At 36.8% G+C, this 22,460-nt stretch overlaps 1 protein-coding gene and 1 long non-coding RNA gene across 7 annotated transcripts in view; both read right to left on the bottom strand.

Moving 5' to 3' along the window:
* LOC108630648 (neuroligin-1) overlaps positions 1-22,460 on the bottom strand; it is a 141,434-nt gene that overhangs the window by 105,948 nt on the left and 13,026 nt on the right. For 3 of the 4 annotated variants that reach the window (XM_026818475.1, XM_026818469.1, XM_018034063.2), the window contains one exon: positions 7,084-7,230. The exons of the other annotated variant lie outside the window; for it this stretch is intronic. In XM_026818475.1, coding sequence (XP_026674276.1) covers positions 7,084-7,230 — 147 coding nt within the window. The remainder of the gene's footprint in view (positions 1-7,083; positions 7,231-22,460) is intronic. 4 annotated transcript variants of the gene reach the window in all.
* LOC113465070 (uncharacterized) lies at positions 8,527-14,848 on the bottom strand. 3 transcript variants are annotated; one of them, XR_003389897.1, is made up of 3 exons: positions 13,974-14,848; positions 12,876-13,116; positions 8,527-12,800 (listed from the first exon to the last, which is right to left on the bottom strand). It is a non-coding gene; the product is annotated as an uncharacterized LOC113465070 (long non-coding RNA). The 3 variants fall into 3 exon arrangements; XR_003389895.1 differs by having other exon boundaries at positions 8,527-13,116; XR_003389896.1 differs by lacking the exon at positions 13,974-14,848 and adding an exon at positions 13,219-13,496 and having other exon boundaries at positions 8,527-13,116.

The raw sequence follows: 22,460 nt of genomic DNA, 5'->3' as shown, positions 1-22,460 counted from the left end.
AGACAAGAAATTCAAGTGACGTTTGTGTGTCTATACTTGATATATACACAGCGAGCTTATGAAGTTTTTGAGATTTATAAATAATTAATTCTAACGATTATTACACTTCTAAGAATTATTACTAGTTACTGTTGAAATGAGTATTAGATTAACTTGTACAGTGATGTTATTAATTTATGTAATGCACATCGACGAATCAAACTATTAAACGTTAATTTAATTCGCTATGGGAATAGACGGAATGAAATTAATTTTGATGTAATGTTGCCATAACATTTTACAGCCATAATTGGATGGAGAAAATTATTATACATGCCGTTTAGTAATATACATTTAGACATCCATAAATTGATTATGCGGACTAACGTCATTCATTATTGCACGAATACCATAAATTAAAACTTTGTTTCAACTTATTACCGTCATAATTCTCATCCCAGTTGTTTCGCGCACAAGCAAATTCCGAATTCTAATTAAGACTCGGAAGATGGAGTACCCTCCTATTCCTTAGTGACAATTAACGCGGCATAAACTTACAAAAACACTCAGAACTAGACCAGAATTTAATGTTATAAGCTCGCACTAACATTAAGACACGTAGCATGTAGGCAACAGACACAAGCAACGTACGCTGTTAGGTTCCAAACATTCTGCTTGAAGTATAGAGTTTACGAAATTCAGGAAAGTCAAACCTAAGAAAATAATTAAGGCAAATTTTAATCCTACAAATTACTATAACAAAATGACATTCACTGTAAAAATGTACTCGTTAGATCAATTATGAAATAACTACCAATTTATCCTAAACGCGACAGGGAATGCTCGCCGTACATAAATAAATAATCTGTCTTATTATTCATATTTCAGCTGCGTACGAAATTACGATAAACAAATACGTTAGCGGTTTAATTAGTAGACATGAGAAACCAGTTTGAAGCGCAATTACTTCTAAGTATTTACTCCAACAACGTTGCATCGCGCCCTACCGTAATTACTCAAAGGTTATCGCCCGTTTCATTAAATTCAACTCGAACCGGAAGCCAACGGTTCAAGGTTATTCAGAGAGCAATCAGAAACTTCGCGGCAGGAAACTACGCGAAGGATATTGCTCTACGTACTTGGTGGTCGAACCCCCGAACTACTGATATGGGAACTTTTCAATTAAAATGCAAATTTTCACCTCGTCGAGATTCCACGATTCGCTCTAGGGGATTATATCTCCATCCGACTACCGAATCGCTGACATTTTTGATTGATTCGTTTAGTGTTTAGTACGATAAGAAAAATTATATCATCCAACGATAAAAATTTTATTAATCTCGAAATTCATAAGGTCGTGTGTAACTAGTTTGATTTAATTTAATTCATATTCTTTGATACTGTTAATGCGTATTTCGGTTCATATACCTCTCATTCCCAGTTTCATTTTGTAGTTATCATCTTTCCAACTAAAATTTATGAAAACTGAATTAAATTCTGTGATAAAAAGAGACCGCACGTGTCCCGCACAGAGCCAGAAATTTATCCGCCCCCGTAATCGAAACGGGGGTGAAAAACGGGTCAGAAAAAAACAGGATGAAATCGAATCGAGCGACAGCGGCATATCGGATAACACCGCGCTGCGCCGCGCCGCCGTGGGCGTATTGTTTCGCTTCGACGGCAAACGAAACGTGCAGAGAGGCGCTTCCATCGTAACAAAGGAAAGCTACGAAACAAGTCTCAGTTGATAGTTGCGGTTGACAGTGTGCAAGAGCTCGGAAAATTATATTTCGGTTGCGTTCTAACTTTCTTCATTGCCCTTTTATTCGAAGCGATCTACACGATTTATAATAGTTAATAAAACTAGAAAGATTGCGAATGTTAATCAGGAATTGAATCTCTAAATGTTTCACGCAATTTACTCTCGAAATTCTTACGTCACATCCTTGAGAACGAATTACATATCCACAAAAGATGAACAACGAACTGTGTCTAAAAATGCATACACTGTCTGGAACAGTTATAGTAAAATTTTCTATAGAAGTCCGGGAGTACAATAACTTCCGTTGGGGAAATTACGGTATTCTTTCTTCCGGCGAAAGGGGGTTGAATTTCAAAGCGAATGACATGATGCAGCACCTACATTTTCCACACATCCTATCAGGCTTTCTACGTTTTTGCGAACAAGATAGGTGGTATACGAGTACACGCAAAAATTTGAAATTCCCCCACTACTAACCGCCGCGGGCACATTAGCGAATAGATGGAAGCGCACTGTGCACGTGCACGGCCCCCGAAGCTTCGCTAGAACCGAACGAAACAATCGCGTATTGTGCCATGCCATGAGAACGGGATATACATGTATAGAGAATAGAGGACACGGTGTGTGCAACATTGCTGCTCGATTTACTTTGAATTTATAGCTGTCGCGTTAATACTTGCTATCGCACCACAACGCGATACCTCAATTACGTTCGGCAAGCAGCAAAGAACCAACAACCAACCGGATTTTCCTTTGATAGTCCTATTTATGCAGTCTCCAATGGTTACATTAATTGCATAGTCTCACCGAGCGTCTGTGTAATTTCTAACAAGTATAGTAATAGATGTAGATAACAGTGCTGGATTCCAGGTTTGGAATTAAGTTGAAACTTCAGGGCTTTACTAAGCCAGCATACAGTGGCTTTACATGTAAGTACATACTTCGGAAACTGCTCGCCAGTACAATTTCGGTGATGCTTATAACTATTTGATACGAGTAATCGAGGTCTAATAGTCAAAATAGGGTAAAAATGAGAACACTAGGAATTGGATGAGTAATTAGGGATAAAGGTCATGAGTAAAATTGCGCCTACACTCTGTAACATTGTTACATAACAAATTTGTTTCAAATTTTGTTATCTATTAGTTTCATTATTTTCAAGACTCCAAAAATTGGTTCATCTACAAATATAAATGTAGCGAAACGTCATTAATTTAATTAAACGAGCTACGGATCTCTGACATTTGAAACCAATTTACTATCGCTTTTAAGGAAATGCGATGGAAAATAAAGAACCTACTACCGGGAAAATTCCGCTCTACATATATCGAACCTTGTAAAATACAAACAAAAAATATAACAGATGGGAGTGGGGAGGTTCGTTCTGTGCAATGTAAAATGAATACTGGTACTTCGTTTGAAGGGTTGCATTCAACAGGAATATTTAAACTGCATACAGACCAATAATTTTTTTTCCGACGCTTGCTTAATTAAAATTCCATCGACGTTTCACGAGTACACCGTCCACCACACTTTACAATTCGATGTTACAAAGTCGATTTAAACGGAAATCTCTGATCGTCGCCATCGCGTTGCAGAAAATTCAAAGGAGTGTTTTAAAACGGCAAAAGGGTAATAGAGAGGCGGGCTTACAGAGGGCAGGCCGATTTTGCATTTGAATCTCGCCTTACAGCCAGTGAGTATCCTTTTTTTATACTTTTTATACTCCCTTTGTTTTCCTTGCTGCTTTGTTCCACGGGCTTCCGTTTCGCACTCGTTGCGAAGCAATCCTCTTTATTTTCCGAGTTTACCAAACAAAAAACGATTCTCCGTTTCGGTAATCGGTATTTCGGTACATATTATCCGATAGCTTTGAAACATTCGCCGTTAGGCTTCTGCTCGAATGCGTACGAAAATATCAGCCTTCGTTTCTGAAACTCTATCATTTGGATTTAACTCTTAACTCGGCGAATTCGCAAACCAGCAAGAACTTGTTATTAAACTCCTTAATGACCATTCATCAAGGAAACTAGCACTACTTAAACTCGCACATCCGACGTACCACCAAACGAGATCACCATGGAATCGAGTTCAAACGTTTCTACAGATCCTACCCACTTTGTCATCCCTTTCAAATCGACCGTCCCAGCCCCGTTTCGCGTCTAATTTCGTATTCGAGGGTTCATTTACTGCGTTGAATGCCCGTACAAGTACCATTCGAGTTGTCGTTTAGCCTGTTCAAGTATTTCCCTCGAAGCAGGCCAGTCTCCGCTCTCTCTCTCTCTCTCTCTCTCTCTCTCTTCTTTCTTTTTTTCTCTTTGTCTCTCCATTATCCCAACCCTTTGTGCCTGATAACAACGTGACATGGAATCGTTGCTGTATAATGTACATAGAAACATTCACGCACAACTGCCACATGTATCCATAAGACAACTTGTAACTCCAACTTCGTGTCAAACGTTGTTTTAAAATGAAAATAAAACATTTTGAAAATATTCTGAGAATATAAACGGATAAAATAGGAAAGGAAAAACTTTATCCAATATAACCACATGTTAAATTTTTATATAAGTAAAACTTGATATGATTCTATGTAAAAACAATGATATGTACTATACTTATAATATTCTGTATATTCTTGCACATTATATACATTGTTTATAGTTTATACACAATCAATTTATCTTTATAAGTATAAAATCCGTGGTTTAATTACGTTCCTTTCAGTTATTCAACAGAGCAAACATTCATAGATCAGTGAAGGCACTGACTAAAATCTCGCAAAACTCAACAAAGCTTCTGATTAAGATTTCGAAGGTCTAGGAAAGAGAACAGCTCTTGACGTTGATACAATGATCGCATACACGCGAATAGACGTTACCGTTCTACTTTGACTCCCTTTGGTCCTTATTCAACTGGAAAATTGCTCGGTGAAATATTCACACAGCGATTAACCGACGTGATGGTTAAGCCATCCAACTTCGAGGACCAGAGCATACCTATTTTACCGCGTTAAAGAGACTTGGTTTATCTGACTTCTCAGATTGGCGTACGTTTTAAGGCAGATATATGATCATCAACATGCTATGAGGTCATTCTCATGTATGTTTGTAATAAAAATTCCCTTGGAGCTGTAGCATCTAATAAATAAACTGCGGATTGCAGGGATTTTATAAAGATTATAAATATATTGCATACAAATGTGAAACGCGAAGAACTTTCCACTAATTCATTATTCGCAATCAGATTGTCAACAAAATAATACAATGTATCTATAGCTACCAAAAACGAAAAGAAAATAATGTGCGTAAGAAACACCACTACTGTACTATCAGGTTGGTGCAAAACTTATTCCAATTTTTGAATACAGTATAATAATTGGTACGTATACTGCGGATTTTTATGCAAAATAACGTTTAATTTTCTTATAAATACATTCAATCATCAGTCTAGTAATTGCGCTTAAGACTGCAATTATTTTTCCATCGAACTACTGTTCCTTAATTAAATTTCCAATTATCATTAAACGTCTACTTCGACAAACAAAGTTCACTCAAGTGAAAGAAAGGCTATCTGAATTCCGATGCATTCATTAACAAGTAAAAAGCCTGCTCGCTAGCTTGCGTCCTATTCTATTTCGAGAACGAACGGGAAACTTCTGAATTGGCCTGCAGCAACCACTTAGAATATGCTGACCGTGGATAATTAGAAGTTTAATCCTGTTCCACGGAGAGGAATTCTTATTTTTTCTGAAACGATCCAGGCGAATAGTAAACAAAAACCTTTACGCGAGCATTCCATAAGAAAGAAACTGAGGCAAAGAACGCTTCTATAGATACGGCAATCTTTATTTCGAAGTTTTTGGACGAATGGAGTTAGTTGGTTATAACTTGAAGAATACTTAAAATATCTTATAAAATAGCGCATTCGCGTTCGATTCTTCTTCTTCTTTTTAATTAAGCTTCTTATAAACTTTCCACGTGCCGAGGTAAAAATTAAACAGATAGCGAACCAGGCAACTGGAAGCCGCACAAATCCTGCGCATTCCTACGCGATCGACGTTGCACAAATCTGTAACTGACCGAATTGCTCTCTTTCCGTTCAAAATAAAATAGGAAAAAGAAGCAAAAATAAGTCTTCAGTGTACCGTTTAAGTGAGAACAATAAAATATCTTATACGTGATCGAAATTATCCAAAATATGTTTCAATGTTCATTTGGTATAAAAGGGCACATTATTTGGCACAAATGTAAATTAATACTTTTGTAAGCACAGTACGCTATAATTATATCTCATATGTAATACTAAAAAAACGAAACAAGCAATATATTACTTTGCCTGAATAACAGGATTGGAAAAATGTGTACATAGAAATGCGTTACCAAAACAAACAAATACTATATCGCTATTCCGAAATTTCTATAAGGGAAAATTCGGATAGATATTTCGTTTTTCCCTGGACCTTTTCAGTATTTTTGCCCCCGTGGAATGGAGAGAGAAGTTATTTTGCATCGATTAACAATTTCAGCAGCAGAACATACTAGCTGCTGACCGAGTTCGGAGTTGAAAGCATTGTTACGGATTTAATATAAGTTAAGAAAGAAGTCTGGTTTGCTGGTGCTGCTACTCGAACGTCATACCTTCAGCAAAAGATACGGAACACTATCAACCGTAACGAGTGAGAACTTCTAAGACTTTATTCGAAAGATATCTTCATCGACGCTACGCGCATTGATATCCGCGCTTTTAATTATACACACTTTAAGCTTATTATTTGGTCATTGAAAAAATTATAATATAAAAAACTAAAAGAAGATGCAAAGAACAGTGGACGTCAACAATTTCATTGTCTGCGTGTCTCTATTTACCTCTGACAAATAAAACGTATAGTGATAATTGATGAGATTAAAAATAGGAAATCACGCTTCGCGAAGCAAAAAATTTCAAACACTTAAATCATGTGGGCGCTGTGACGTTATTTCTCTATTGGATTCCTGTTAATTTTCAACGATTATCTTTCTACAAGTAAACCTCTTTGTAGATATTTCCATGAGACTGAACCTTATCAAAGTCGAAGTTGGACGCCTACGATTGTGGCATTTTTTAAACCAAACGAGTTTACTCATTTTTCTAGTTTACTACGTAATATCTCATAACACAGACTAGATATACGAGTAAACCTATCTACCAGTGTGTTACAATTAATTGTTATAGCGACCACGTAATAAGCCTGGCAGGAAGGATTTTAAGAAAACGGTCATATCTCCAGTTCCATTCGACATATGAGGCTCTATACTTTAAAGTACGCGATATAATTAGGTAATATCATCAGTGCTACTTACCAAGTACTCCAAGACGAAAATTGATAGAAACGACGATCAGACGACCATAAGCAGCCAACGCTGTGCCATCAAAAGAATTCCCAGCCCCCCACGAATAGGAATCACCATGAATTAGAAGAAGAGCTGGTAAAGGTTCTGAGGTACTACCTAAAACACCAAATCATCATCTTCAACTATTTAAGAATAAGGTAGTAAATTATTAATTCATGACTTATAAGTACAATGAAATTGAATATTTATTTCATTGCATAAACGTGTATTCTTTTCTATTTTCCTTGCACGCTTTAATTTTCAGCGCATACGTAAAAGTTCTCGGTGTTGTTGACTAGATTGCGGATTTTTATGCAAACTAAAACTTGTATGCTACTTAATTAAAAAATGATATTTAAGTTGAAATTATATACTTTCCTCCTTTTCAAACTTCGTGCCATTCGGTAAACTATGTGTTTCTTTTTCTTGCGTATCGTTTCGTATAAATGCATAAAATCCGTAGTCTAGTAATGACTACATACATATTGTTAACTTTTTCGAAAAATATGGATTGTATGAAAAAATTCAATGTTCGTCGATATTCCTGGCATTGATATTTTCCCAGAATAAATCGTCTTTGTTATCGAAGTAACGAGAGAAAAATAGGAAATGTAATATTTCCCTCGTTTGATCTCGATTTCACAATTTTTTCCCACATCAATTCCATATTTTTACGTAAAATAAAAATAATATAACGAATTGTCTTTTCAGTTGATACCTTTCAATGAAACGAAATCTGGTTAATTTTCAGCGCCGGAACGTTGCATGTATGTACGTACATCGATATTATCGATTAAACCTTCGCGAGCTTTCATAACAGTAAAAATTTAATTGCGATACGAATTTAATCATAGCACTAATTAATTCGATTAATTAAATTTACTCGTTCGAATGGCGAATGAATTAAGAAATTTACACTGATGTACACAGTTCATTACTAACTGTAATGAAACACGATTGAAATACATATGTTTGCTCGTTAAGAGTTCAACCTGTATGTTATACTTTATATTATTATGTGTCGACGTAAATAACAAAGAAACAAGTACCTACGCTTCGAACGAGTTCTGCATGTCCAAGTTTTTAAAATGGTCATGCAAAATATTTTCGTACAGATTCAGGTGCTTTGTCCTTAATTTGAATGAAAATAGAGACTCATTAAATTATAATATTTTATTCAAGAGCGAAAAAGCTGGAACTCTAATATATAGGGTGTTCCAGAATGCACAACTTTCCTCTGAGTGAAATTTTAACAATGAATCAAAAGTTCCGCTTCCACTTTTTCCTAACCGCTATTAACGAAGTTATAAACGAAGAAAGTTGACTGTATTTTCAACCTAAAATGGGCAGTATAATACTTTTCCTAATATAGTTAAGAAATAATTTATTACTATAAGAAAAACATCATTTCTTAAACCAACAACGTTTTATTTGAAAAGTTTTCTTTTTAGACAGACAGAATCTTTGTTCACTGTTGTTAAAAGCATGCATCTTTCATACGATCCATTTTTCACGAGAGGTAATAATATCGAATGTAAATTGAGCTTGATAGTTCCAAGTGATTCATTTTGTCCATTCTTCAAAGTGTAAAGAATACCTTCGTATCTTAAACCAAACCTCCGCCATGAAATATCCAAACTTTTTTTACTCGAATTAAACAAAGGAGATAAAAGACACTAATACGTTTATTCAACTATTTTACCACTAACTTAGTTAACGTGTGGGTTCTCATATTAATGTTCCCTAAGAATATACTATACGTGTCATGTGTATAACTATGTATACCTAATATAAAACGTTCTGTAATTTAACGCAAATTTCACATTGCGACGAGAGAAAAAAGGAATAAACATTTGTAGATTAAGTCATGCCATAATGTTCCGACAATATGCACCCACCCTATCGCAACACCGTTCGCGTGTGCTAGAAACCGAAATTCAACCCCCACACTGGAGCAGATCAATATTTGATGCGCGTTACAAATGGTTCCTCGATATCGGTCCCCTTTCATGCGAAAACAAGCAGTAAAAAAAGCTCATAAAGAGAAGCGACAGAAGAGTCCTTTTTGTAACTACGATTAGGGAAACGATCGACTTCCATGCTCAAAGCTTACTCACTTTACAAACGGGTCCCTTGCTCGATCAGAGTTTCGAGAAACTACACTTTTTGTCGTTTAAACGATTGTCGGCGAATTCGAAATTTTTCTCGATGAGGGTAAATAATCTAACATTTTCGTCGTTTGTATCGATTCGGTATTATAAACATCGATACTTCGAAAATTCTGCGATAAATGCAACATCTCGATTTGATGTAAAGACACGAACAATATCTTGTCGTTACGCCGGCTAAAAGTATATTTAAATTTATATACATATAAACAATAGCATTTCGCAAATAAGGACACCATTTTCACAGAGGTAGCTGCCCCAATAATAGAAATGCAAGTATACCCGGTCTTACCTAAAACACTCGGTTTTGCCCTAATCTCTTCTAGCGTGAAAGTTATTGGGAGAATGTCATAAATTATTATTCTTTAATTCTAATTTAATCTATCAAATGAAGTTTTATATACCGAAAATAAAAATTTGTTCGTTACATTATAACACAGGTTGTAATTTTTTGAACAATTTAGTTGGACGTCGTATCGATTTGCGACTTCCGCGAGAGTTTCGAGCTTACACTTACAGTATAAGTTCCGGATATAAAAAGTTAAATCGGTTTAAAGTCTTGAAGTAGTTGTAGGTTTTTTGAAATTGATCGATCAAGAACTTCATAAAAGATTGACAGTGATTTCAAAACTTGTTAAGACATGGTGTATGTACACTAAACATGGATCATAATATAAAAAGCAAATATTTTCACGTCTATCTCGGCTAAAAATTTCTTAGATTACATACGTTTCTATAATTATTTGCGAAATATTTTTGTCACAGCGAATGCTACTTATCGTAAAATACAAATAATTGATACAACGTGTCTGACACTTTAACATACAGACCGACTTCCAATAATCTTTTTACACTGTCCATTTATAAATTGGATGAACCGGGTAATATTTGGTTGCTTGTGATCCGTTACAGGAACTGGAGAGAAACTCTGTACGTTATTCGCAGCTGCACCTGAGTGCTCTTAAGTTAATTGCTCGACTGTATTTTCCAAATTAAAGTTGTTGCTGCACTTCTACCACAAGCTGTTATTAAGAATTCTACACGAAATTACCGTGTGACAAATTATTTGTACTGCCTCTTTCCACGCTATGTGCTTATTTCTTAGCTTTACTTCAACTGCTCGTCTCATGTTCTCGCAGCATATGAATTAAGCCGACCCAGTCTTTTTTTCCGGTTCTCAATTTCATACAACCGTGTACAGAAATTTTACGAATAATTACGTTTCGCCACACCACGATTCAATTGATGATCACGAATGGTCAGACTTACCAGTACATTAGTTGCATGACGCAGGCATATGCGTGTTGGCTATAGGACAATGATATACATATATGTAAGCGTAGTATCGTGTGAATACCAATACTCATTGCTATTGATGAATATCGATTCCCACGTCCATCTTGTTCGCTTGTTGAATAGTGTTGCCTAACAATCCTACTCAAAAGCGTTTGTGCTTTAGGAACAATCAGAATGGCGAATTCATCGATCTTCTGCAGTAGAGTACTAACAACTTAAAATAACATTTTCATATCTATTTCAACCAAAAGTGTTGCAAGTCAATTAAAGCAACTTCTGAGATTGATATTGACTTAACATAATTTACCAGCTACCGAAGAAAACATGAAAAATGGAAATGACCTTTGGATGCTTCGCGGAATAGTTCTAACAAAAGTTCTGATAATTTAACATCTGCGAATCTCAATATTTTGAATAGTATTTTAAACAATATTTTAGGCGCCGAAGCCACTCAGAGTTTGGTCATTTTGGTCATCCTTTACAAAGGCATCAAAGTTTAATTTTCCAAAATGCCTGGCTGCTCGGAGGCGAACGTAAGTGGCGGAGATAATTGAACAGACGGCCTCGCGTTACATTATTACTCAACGGGGTAGGTTATTCTCCGGAGGGACACATCGGCACGTTCGCAATTCATGAAATCACATAATCGTCCGCGAACGAGCCACAACGGTGCCGCGGCACTGGTAAGCGCGATGGCAGACGAGACGAGACGTCCACCTGTTGCGAACACTGACACGAGATCACACTATCATGCCAGGACGGACAGATAGGTGACTAGGCCACTATCTTCGCGCGTCTCTCGCTCCTTCATCCGGCAAACCAGAGATCGTATCTGGGACAGATTTACGGGTGATCCGTTATTTTGCGTTACAACCTCTGATGTCTGGACCACTGTACCCTTCCTTTATCGTAGTTTGGAACCATCTGATCGCAGATTATCCTTACAGCTGTGTTTGCAAGTCAAAGCGGTATCAGTTGGACTATTCTATCAGTATTCGCATCTACCGCTTAAATACGATTTTTATCTAAACAAGTCACGGATTTTTTAAGTAGAGATCGATTCTAACTCGATTTGAACGTGAAATCTCAGTTATGCAAAAGGATGACAAAGAGTAATTACAATTATATCATAAAATGGACATTTAAGGTTCACTAAATGAGCAAAAATCGCGTTCAGGGAGATCTCGAATCGTCTTGAGATTTTAACGGGAGATTCTTGAAATCCTTACTAGAAGAAGAACCGCCGAGCCGCTTGAATTTAAAAATATCCCGAAGGAGTCGGCTCGGAGAAAACGTAAATCATCTCGGTTTCCCTTAATTACCTTTGATGGTATTATGCGGGAAAAAACGAGCCAAAAGAAGAGAATGGAAAGAAGAAAAGAACGAAGAGCGAAAGGCCTTTCTAAGGAGAATTAATTCACTCGATCTCCGATCCTTCTATGCGCGTCCATTCGATTCTGCCGAGCTGCGTGCTTTCAAGAGTGAATGAATCTTTAGCTAATGTGACGGTATGGCCAATGAAAATAAAGAATTGCTTTTCCAAACAAAGATTTTTCTTTCTCTCTCGAGTAATTTTCCATTGCACAGTAAGAATAAAGTATAAGAAATTCGGTTATATGATAATAATTTAAAAAATATCTTAATAACATAATCTGTAAATAAAACGTCCCACTGAAAATTAAATCAAAGTGGCGTACATTATGGTTCGATGCAATATGACCCTTGCATTAAAAATACTAAAAGGTCTCTAATGATATTACACGGTCATTAAATATTTGTTACGTTAAAACATGCAATGTAGCCAAAGTTTTATCCTACTAACGTTACCTGAAAGTTTATTGGATATAAATACTTCGTAAAATCGATGTCAATAAACACTTTTCACAACAAAATACAAGCTAAATACAAAATTAATTATCCGCAGGCCATTCTCACTCCATACACTCTATTATAATAGAATTAGGTACTATCTAGGTAAATAGATGACTCTCATGCCGCCACAACTGATGAACCATTCAAAATTCATTTAAAAAAAAAGTATACATAAAGCATAAATGCAATCTTTACAAAACTTAATTGTAGTGAAATAGCTTCGAAGCTCTACTTTTCTTGAAGATGCTGTTGACGGTCCATCGTTGACAATGGAAGCAATCGTCGATCAGACGCGAGGCCACCTCACTCCCGCGGTGCTTGCAGCTTCTCTCTCGTTAATCGAATACTCGTCTGCAATGCACAACGGAATTGAAGAAGCAACGCGATTACAACACGTATCCTCCGCGCAGCGCGAAGCAGGAATACCATCCTTCGACCGTCTTCCTCTTCCGCTCCTTTCGGTTCCCCTTATTCTGTTTAGCGTCTCTTTTTCCGCGTCCATGACCTCCGGCATTTTTCCTCGGTGACGTTCAATGCCGTTACACAAATGGAGAGGAGAGAGGGCAGTAGCAATTTTCACCGTTTTCCAGATAAGCTCGACCTCTCATCCGCTTTCATTCTTTTTCCGTTCTTCGCTCCCTTTGACGTCGCCGGAGCGATATACTCCCTTTGCACGAGAGGATATGTATGCGTTGTCGCGGCGAGATTACACGCGGCACGGAAAGGGAAGTATAGTCAAATAGCGCGAGTTGTTAAGCACCAAAGTTACCGAAACGAGAATTTTACGCCAGCGAATTTGACACGCATATTTGCGGAAGGAAAATCCGGGAAACGGCGGCGGTACCGACTGAACTCAAATGAAAGTGTATACACAAGCTGAACACTAAGAACATCAAAACTTCGTCTGATTTCATCCACTTAAGTTAGATCCCTATGAAGGAAGTCTTACAAGATGATATTTCTATAACAAGAACGTGTGTAGATAAGTATGGTTTTATTACTATTACGACAAATACTGAAATTAATTAAGACGTTTCGTCGCTTTGGATACATATGTACACACGGTTCCATTTATTTCAATTCATCGTGGAAGAGATTTCATACTAAAAGTCTTTATAATATTGTACAGTATATTAATTGACTTTACTATTCAGTTAACTTCATCTACAAAGTAGACAATGGAAGAAAGTACAGAGTTTGTCTTTAATATAACGAGCACAACGTGTAAAAATGATCGAAGTTTAAAGAACGACAAGAGTCACGAACGTTGTTTCTCCATATTTCACATTACGTGGCAGTGAATTCTCATTGCAGAAATGATATTAAGGAAGTCTGAAAAGAGCTTTCAGTTCATAATGAAACTGCAGGAACGTTGAAAATGTTTCTTTAGAAAAGAAATTAGGACAAAAGTAATCTCGTTGAGTAACAACTTGAAATAAACGCTTGAAAGCGTAAAAAACTGAATATTTCTAAATGTACAAATCCAAGAAAATTCAAAGATTATAAAATTGTGGTAAAACTTACGTATAGTAGAGGAGTTTAGATAGAAAATATGTTATCATGGACATCATTCAGGCTACCTATGCTACAATGTTAATAACTTTTTAATAAGAAACAAGCGATGGTTGAAACCTTTTGAGAGCACTATTGATAACACATTTCAACCTGAACTAGACGTAAGTTTTACCAATGCGCATTACTTTCGCCATCATTCCGGACAATTGTGCATAAACTTACGTGCTGCAAGTCACAAGATACATAAATCATCATTCAATCATGTCACATACATAATTATCGTGGTAGCATTTAACATCATTACTACCGATATTTCTAAAACCCTAGCCGTAATCCGATTATTTTTACCGCGTCTTGCGCGCTCATCTGTACCGACTTTTCTAATTCAAGCGTTCAACGTCACAACGTCGACTTCGTTAATTTACTAAAATTTCAGACGTTCCCGTTTTTTTCCCGTGTCATGTTAAGCGCGTAAACCTCCGCCGTTCAGCTTTCACAGTTGCTCTCGCATTAACGTCTCACCGGGTTAATTCCCCGTACTAGTAAAAAAAAGTGCACCATGTTTCGAGCACGGTCTGCACAAAGCGTTATCACTTTTAATTACTCGTTTTTAGCCAACTCGCCACGATAACGCAGCCCTTTAGCCGGACGTCCGCAAAATATATTCTGTCCATCCCCGGCGAACGGTTCAAACGCTTTGAAGCATCCTGCTGACAACGGTGGATCTTTCAACGTTAAAGTGGAACGAGTCATGATCGCACGTTGCCAAGAGATAACGCTAACAGCAGTCCATACCGTCAGGCTTTTTTCTGAATTTTTAGTCGAAGTACCTTCCGTTCTAAATTTAGAACAATTCAAAGTTTCTCCAATGCGTTAATTTTATTCCTATTCACGACAACACAAGCAACCCAAGCTTTGAGCTAGTCGAGAAAATTTGTACCAGCAGGAAATGACGTGCGCGTCGTGAAAGCTGTTAACGCTGCAGCTACAGCTTGCCACCCGCGTGGCTTTGAATGCGATCTATTATGTGGTCTTACCCCGAGAGTGCCTTCTAGAATCCGACATTATCTCTTGCGGCCCTCTCGAATATGAAGCCGGTTCATGGCAGACTGATTTCATGAATCATAACACTGAATTAACCCTTTCAGTTTGACCCATTCACGATTTAACAGCCGCCGACACTTCAGACGCAGGCAATATTGGAACGGGACCAACAGCGAAAATAGAACATCACGAGAATCGGCACCATCGACTATAACGATTGACGAAATTATGGTTGCAGAATGGCGCCTTCTTCTCGAGCGAATCAGATCTTTTGAACGCTTTTATTTTGAATATCATACTCTGTGATTCATAATTCAGGAAATTTTGTATATCCGATATGAACTCAATCTAAAAAGTTCCCAATTTATTTCTCGTCGCACCAGTATTAATATTTCTCGTCTCGCTCTAAATGTAATTTATTCCGCGATAACTATCCAACCAAAGTTTCCATCGTCATTACTTTAAACTTCCCGAGATTCGGGTAATGTAATTTCCACCGAAAATACATAAATCCCAGTCGTTTTTGATATAGTAAACAGTTTTAAGTCAGACTCGGTGACGTGACCCAAAACTTTCCTGATTATCGCGGCAATTGACAAGAGCACCAATTAGATTCGCCAGAAACAAATATTCATACCCGCCAGAAACGAGACGCTCGACGGAGGCATAATAATACAGAACAGCGCGAAAACTTGATCCTCCAATGACCGAAACTTTGCGACTAACTTCGAAACTGTAACTGTTCTACGCTTCGTGATACCGAACGACGCCCAAAGGATTAAGCGAGCTTAAGCAAGACAATGTTCATGACAATTGTCACGACTATCTATGCCTATTCGCAATGGATTCACAATGATTTGACGACAGTACGAGTTCATCGTTGGGATAAATATCGTAATGGATAGTCACGTTACTGCGTCGAATAGTATAACTTTATCTTGTTAGAAATTCCTTAATTACGAAACTTTCGGAACAAATTTCAGAAGTTTGAGCCTTCCATAGTGTTTAATCTGAAATATGATCATATTGTTTATTTTCCGCGTTTTATCTTCCGATTATTATCCGCGTTATGTATCACAGCATTATAGCCAGTTGACGTTATATACATATAAATATATTATTACCGTAACATTTCCACCAATCTTTACCTTGAGAAATTGACGAAGAAATGACGATAGTGAAAGAAAAATAGGAAGGTGAAAGATATCGCGCTCACGATATATTCCTCTATAACGGTACACGATGATAGACGGTTATGGTTCCAGGATATCATTTTAAACTTGCCATTCGTGATAAAAGATTGTCAGAATTTACGTTATAGGACATTGCCATCAAAAAAGTGAGATCGTAGAAATATTAAGTAAATAAAATCTCATATTATGTACCATTAAGACATCTGAAATTATAGTCACATGGACGAGTAAGTTAACGTTAATGTCGAGAGTAAACGTGGAGTAACGTGGTAATAAATTAACGATGCTTCAACGCCAACGGGTCTACCTCACACGCCGAAATCCTCTTTGCCTAATTCCATGAAGCACGATCCATGAGTCCAATTCATGAGAATAATTTAATTAGAACGTTCAATTAGAACACGTCAGCAACTCGAAATTGCCGAGTCACTCAAACTCGGCTAGCCCATTCCTTATTTTTCATCTCGCTTTTACGTTTCGCAGAGCATGAGAACAAGCGTGTGTACGTTTAGAAGCGAAGACACCGGTTGGTGTACCGACAAAGAAAATTAGATTTCCATCAGACTGTCGGTCAGTAGAAACGAAAGTATTTAGATTAACTATAACGAAATATTAAATTTTAGAAAACATCTTGAACAGAACTTTCATGTTTAAAACCGATTACAAACCATGTGATTTTCGAGTTCAATTTGCATGCGTTGTAACCGCGAACGACCGCGTCGGATATGCACGACATATTACGCGTGACTGATTTTCATGAGACATTGAATATCTCATCCGACAAAAACGATTAACACATTACAACAGGGCCGCGGAGAATTATATAATCCCCAACATTAGCGATAATGCGTTCGACCATGTCGATTAACGCCCTTGCACATGCTTTTCAGCTCATTACCGCAACTTCTGCGAATCATTATGAACCCGCACCAGACTCAAGGGTACGTGTAAACGTATTGAATATGAAGCGATATTGAAAGCTCCTACTGAACGTATTCAACTACTAGCAATGATCAGCAGATACGTGGACCATCAGAAATTGTATTCACAATTCGCAACCTAATTGTTTATCTCATTAATAGAATAAAATTATCATTAAAGGATTAAAATAGTCACGTGACTCTTCTAACATTCGAAAAAATTTGAAAAATCAAGACATAGAATCGAATAGCGTTAATCCATATTTTTGGTCAATTTAGTGGGTAACTTCGACATTCTGCCTTAATGCGCCACTATCGCAGTCTAGCCTCTTAACAATTATTCCTAATGATCCAAAACAAATTAATGACTATTGCCAATAAAAAGCACCGACTTTCCGCTTTCCTGCGAAGGTGATTCCTTCCCGTAATTACAACATAATTGGGAATGAGAAAGCCTGGACGTGCATCGCAATTCGCTCGTAGCACGTTAATTGACGTCATTAAATTGCGGCTGTAAACCCATTTAGGAGGGCGTCACGCTTCGGACGGGGCAAGAAAAAGGATCTCATGGGCGTTAAGTCAAACACGTTTCGTCCGGGAATCTCATTTAAATATCCTGTCTGGGTCCGCCCGACATTCAAGCGGAACGGGAAAAAAGAGAGGGCGAGAGAGAAACTCCCACCGGTCGCGGAAGTATGACGCCCGTTTTGCTTTTTCTCTCGTTTTTTTCCTCTGTACAGGTGACTGGTTTTCTCCAGGCTATATCGAAGAAACGGGACGCAGAATGACTAAGCTTCTTACGTGTAGACGACCCGAAGCTTGCACAACGGCACTCGTTTCGAAACGCGACGCGCACCCATGCGGACTTAAGACGACGAGGCTGGAATATCGCGCGGAAAAAGCCGGCCTTGCTCCACGGAACAGAATCCAGCCAGGATAAAGCATACTCTCTCCGCTTATCTACTTTGCGTAAACGAATTCCGGCCGAACAAGAATCTTGTTTACGCTAATGCTGCTGTAGATACGGCGGACTCGGACTCGTTTGGTCGATTCGAGATCTTGAAGCTGCCAAACGTACAATTTTGTTGGTGCTACCCGAGTAATCTCTTTGAAAAGTAATTTTAATATTTGGTGTTTGCCTCTGTTTTTGAAATAATATTATGCTTTCGCTAGCTTCTTTGCTAAGTCGTTTTTCAAGCCTTTCCAATTTAACTTATAATATAAGCATGGATCGTCGATGTCCGAACAAAATTTTATTTATGTGAAAAAATTGTTTACATTTTGTTTCCTTAAATATTTTTATTTCTCTACAAAATAGAAGGTTGGTTTACATTTTCCCAATTTTTTACCTTTACACAGTAAGAGGTAACTAATTGGATTTAATTTAGAATTTGCTATCATCAGCATAGTTTCATGAGGACTCTTTAAAAACGTAACTTCGGGCTTTTAGGAGAAAGTACAAATATTTGTACAAATTTCTATCAATAGAACTTGGATCACAAAAATAAAGTGAAATACAACATCAACAGGTAAGTAAATAAATATGTCAACCTGAAAGAGTTTACGCAAAACTGATAAAAATCTAGTATTAACGAATGCTTTATTAATGTTTTTTCACAAGCATTTCGCTGGTAACGTCATTTAATTAAGCTATTGAAAACTTATCGCATTCTATTTTCTTATTAAAGAGCAGAATACGAGTATACTTCTTAATGGTCGTTTTGCTATAACGACGCAACGACGCGACGCGACATGCTAATAAAATCGCTGCCGGCAAACATTTTTTTACTGGAAACGTTCCCTTATAAAGAAACGTGAGTGAAACAAAAAAAGCACCACGAAAAAAACGCTGCATCGTTATCCTTAATTCTCGCAACATCGCATCTAACGAAAAATCGTTATACGCGTTCGCAACGTAAATCTTTTTCATCTTTGATACAATTTTTAACGTCCCTTTAGCCTTGCGATGCTTCGAGCTCCGCTTTATGCACAACCGGCATTCTCGTTCAATAGAATATTAAAAAAACCCATTAATTATGAGTTTAATAATTCTTCAAAGTAGAGCAGATATCTTCTATGCAATATTTTCAATATTCATAATTGGATTATCGCTGACTACGCTAGCAATAAAGCAATCAACTTGTTTTATTCATGTAATCGTGATGCGACACGGTTTGGTCTACTCATTTGATTTAAAGAAAAATCTGTTCAGAATATCGAGTTCTATAACATGTCCAAAAACCATTAAAATCGATAATGACATGTTACAGCGAAAAGTTAGGTCAGCAATACTATAGCAGGAGTGGAGAAGCTACGGCCATCTAATATTTACTGTGTATTTAATACAAAATAACCTTAATATTATTTGATTAATTAAAGTACACGATAAGTTGATAAGTTGATTATTTGAAAATTATTTACGACAAGCAATGGTGCTTACGACAAACAATAGAGCAAAAGTACGTGTAACGTTCTATCAGATACTGTTATTAATAGATTATTGATTTAAGACAGATGTATGTAAGTTGTAAAAAACTAATAACATTATAAAGCAATATAGTCTGCTGAAAAATAACTCTATGCCTCTCTTATTTACCAACTCTGTTACTGAATCAATTGTAAGAGCTTTCGAATTTAATGTATTGTAAAAATAACTAAATTCTGCTTAATAAATGAATGGAAACGAAACTTGGCATTTTTATTTCATAACTCTTGACCGAATATTCAATCTTGGAAGTAGGTATTTAAGATCGTGAATTATCACTCCTTTCTTTCAACAATTTAATGTACGTGCTAATGAATGTTAAGATGAATTAAGAAAAATATTGCTGGGATAAAAGTCGGCTAAATTCTAATTAATAGATGAACAGAAACGAATCTTGGTATTGTTATTTCACGATCCTTGACCAGGTAATCAAATGACCATTCCCGGGGCTAGCTACATAAAGCCAATGGTCATCCCCCTTCAAATTACCCCAAAAATCATTCACGGTTACCCATAAATCGAGAAGAGGCGAATTTGCCAATTGAGACCGGAAAAGCGCTGTCTACTGATCTTGCATTTCCAGTTGACTGCATTTCAACCTTGGGACCCCGCGTTCGTGTCCAGGAAGTTCTCTGCTCGCTGACCGCCGAGCGCATCACATCGGCTCCTCGATATTGTTTATATTTTTATTCTCATTCCACTTGGCTGAGTTTGAGGGTTCATTCGGTGCTTTCGGTTGTAGTAACTAAAAGCTTGCACTCGTACATGCACTCCCATTTTATTCGCATTCTCATTAGAATTCTGGTTTCAAATTCACAACTATCGCATTCGCGTATATTTTTCTGAATTAGTATGTTCGACGAAGTTCCTCACTGTCAGTCATTCATCAAAATGCAGAAATAGAAAAAAATCGTATTTGCAAGTTGACTATATATTGAATTTCAGATAACTTCTTGATAAAAACAAAACTAGATGGATCGACATCAATTATCTAGTTGTGGAAGATAAACTTTCCTAAAACTTCTCTAATCACTTAAATACAACAGTTCTCTGTAATATTTAAAACATAAGTAAGTAAGAAAGGAGCATCTAATAATATAAAGTTTTAGTCAAGTATTAAATACTTCACAAGTTCAGTGGTAGCCAAGTGATTAATATCAGCCAGATGAAAACGTAAAACTCAGATATTAAATAACGAAGTTATGCGCCTTGCCATAGAATTGGAATTTGCTCATTGTAAAACTTTTAAATCACTTCAACCGCTGCGAGCGGCACGGAAAATTTAGCCGTTCGCGTGTTCCGCGAATAAATTTTCTCCGGCCCCCAAACTTCATCATCCCAATTCTTGACTTCAATGGCTGCCGATAATACGTTATTTTGATTTTTGAAAAAGCCATGAAATATGCATTATTTGCATCCGCGTTCTCCTTTTCGACAAGGAGTCAAATATTGGATACTGGCCAATTTCATTTCACACGGACAATCCCCTGTTTCGTTTTTTGAATACTAATGAAATACGGATTTATGTATATGCATGATCTCCTTTTCCGATAGGATCGAAACTAAATCATTGTAAATGTGAGAACATTTTTTCAATATCTATATGTACGAATTAAAGTTGCTGTATTATGAAAATTAATTGCTAGAACAATTAAAAAAAAGAATGAATACAATAATGTAATTTTTCTTTGGGATCAATGCGTTTCATTATTCGCGACAATGAACTGTAAGTAGTATAACGCCTCGATGGTCAGACGCGACGGACCTTTTTATCCTGTGGCTCGTGTTTCGATATATATATGTAATCGTTACTTTATTCTGTATTGAATTAATTCTTGATTGCAATTAGGTATCTATTCATACGTATGTAATAAATTAATAAAGTAATATTAACCCTTGCGACAGGAAGTATACGCATGTTTGATAAATGTCTAGTCGGGTGCTGACATAAAAGATTAGATTTAATGTAAAATAATAATTAAGCTTCGCTCCTTTAGACCTATCCACCATATATTTTGAAACAAAAAGAACTCGTAGTAAATCTTATTAAATCGTGAACATATGCATTGCATACTGACAAGTGAGATTAATAGATCTACCGAAATAGCATGAAAATTTTCGAAATAAAATTAATCTTACAAGAGAGCCTGTCACTCTTATCTGTTCATTTTGCGTACAGCCAAAGAGAAACCTAATCAGACACCTACGCTCCACTCTCTTCACCTGATATACTGGCTATTAATATCGGATGCGACGTAAACTCGAGGCAAGTTACGCTCGTCTACCACGCCCAACAACTTTCTCTTCTCGGGTGACGATAAAAATATCCTTGCTTATAATAGGTGACGGTTATATTTTTTTCATAGTGAAAATCGATTTTATTAAATCAATCCCGTCAAAAACTTATGTAACGTACCCTTATTCGTAAATGGTATTTGATATTTCACTGAAATACAGAAATCTAGTTATCCGTGTGCAATGCGAAGGTACAATTTTTTATAGAAATATATTTCACGCTTAGATGGAATCAATATCTTCCTAAGTCGAATTTATGAAGGAGGAGGCATAACCCTCGATCATAAAATACGCTGCCACTAATACTAACAATAAGAAATTCATAAATGGCAATGTATTTCATATTCAGGTAACAAGGTAATTATTCTGCTGGGAATGGTGAAGTGCTTAATATTCGAGTGAGTCAGTATTATTTGCGGCAGTATACATCGACCGCTCCGCTGAGTATTATAATAACGAAGTACGTTAAAACGGGACTATAGTTCCGCGCAGATAAGAAGAAAATCCGTATCGCGGAGAAGTACCTTTTCTCAAGTCGCTTAAAGAGCAGCTCCGAAGC

This window comes from Ceratina calcarata, unplaced genomic scaffold (assembly GCF_001652005.2).
Source record: "Ceratina calcarata isolate Rehan_Ccalc_2016 unplaced genomic scaffold, ASM165200v1 scaffold143, whole genome shotgun sequence".
In the NCBI taxonomy this organism is placed as follows: Eukaryota; Metazoa; Arthropoda; class Insecta; order Hymenoptera; family Apidae; genus Ceratina; species Ceratina calcarata.
This window is presented reverse-complemented; position numbering and strand designations above follow the sequence as displayed.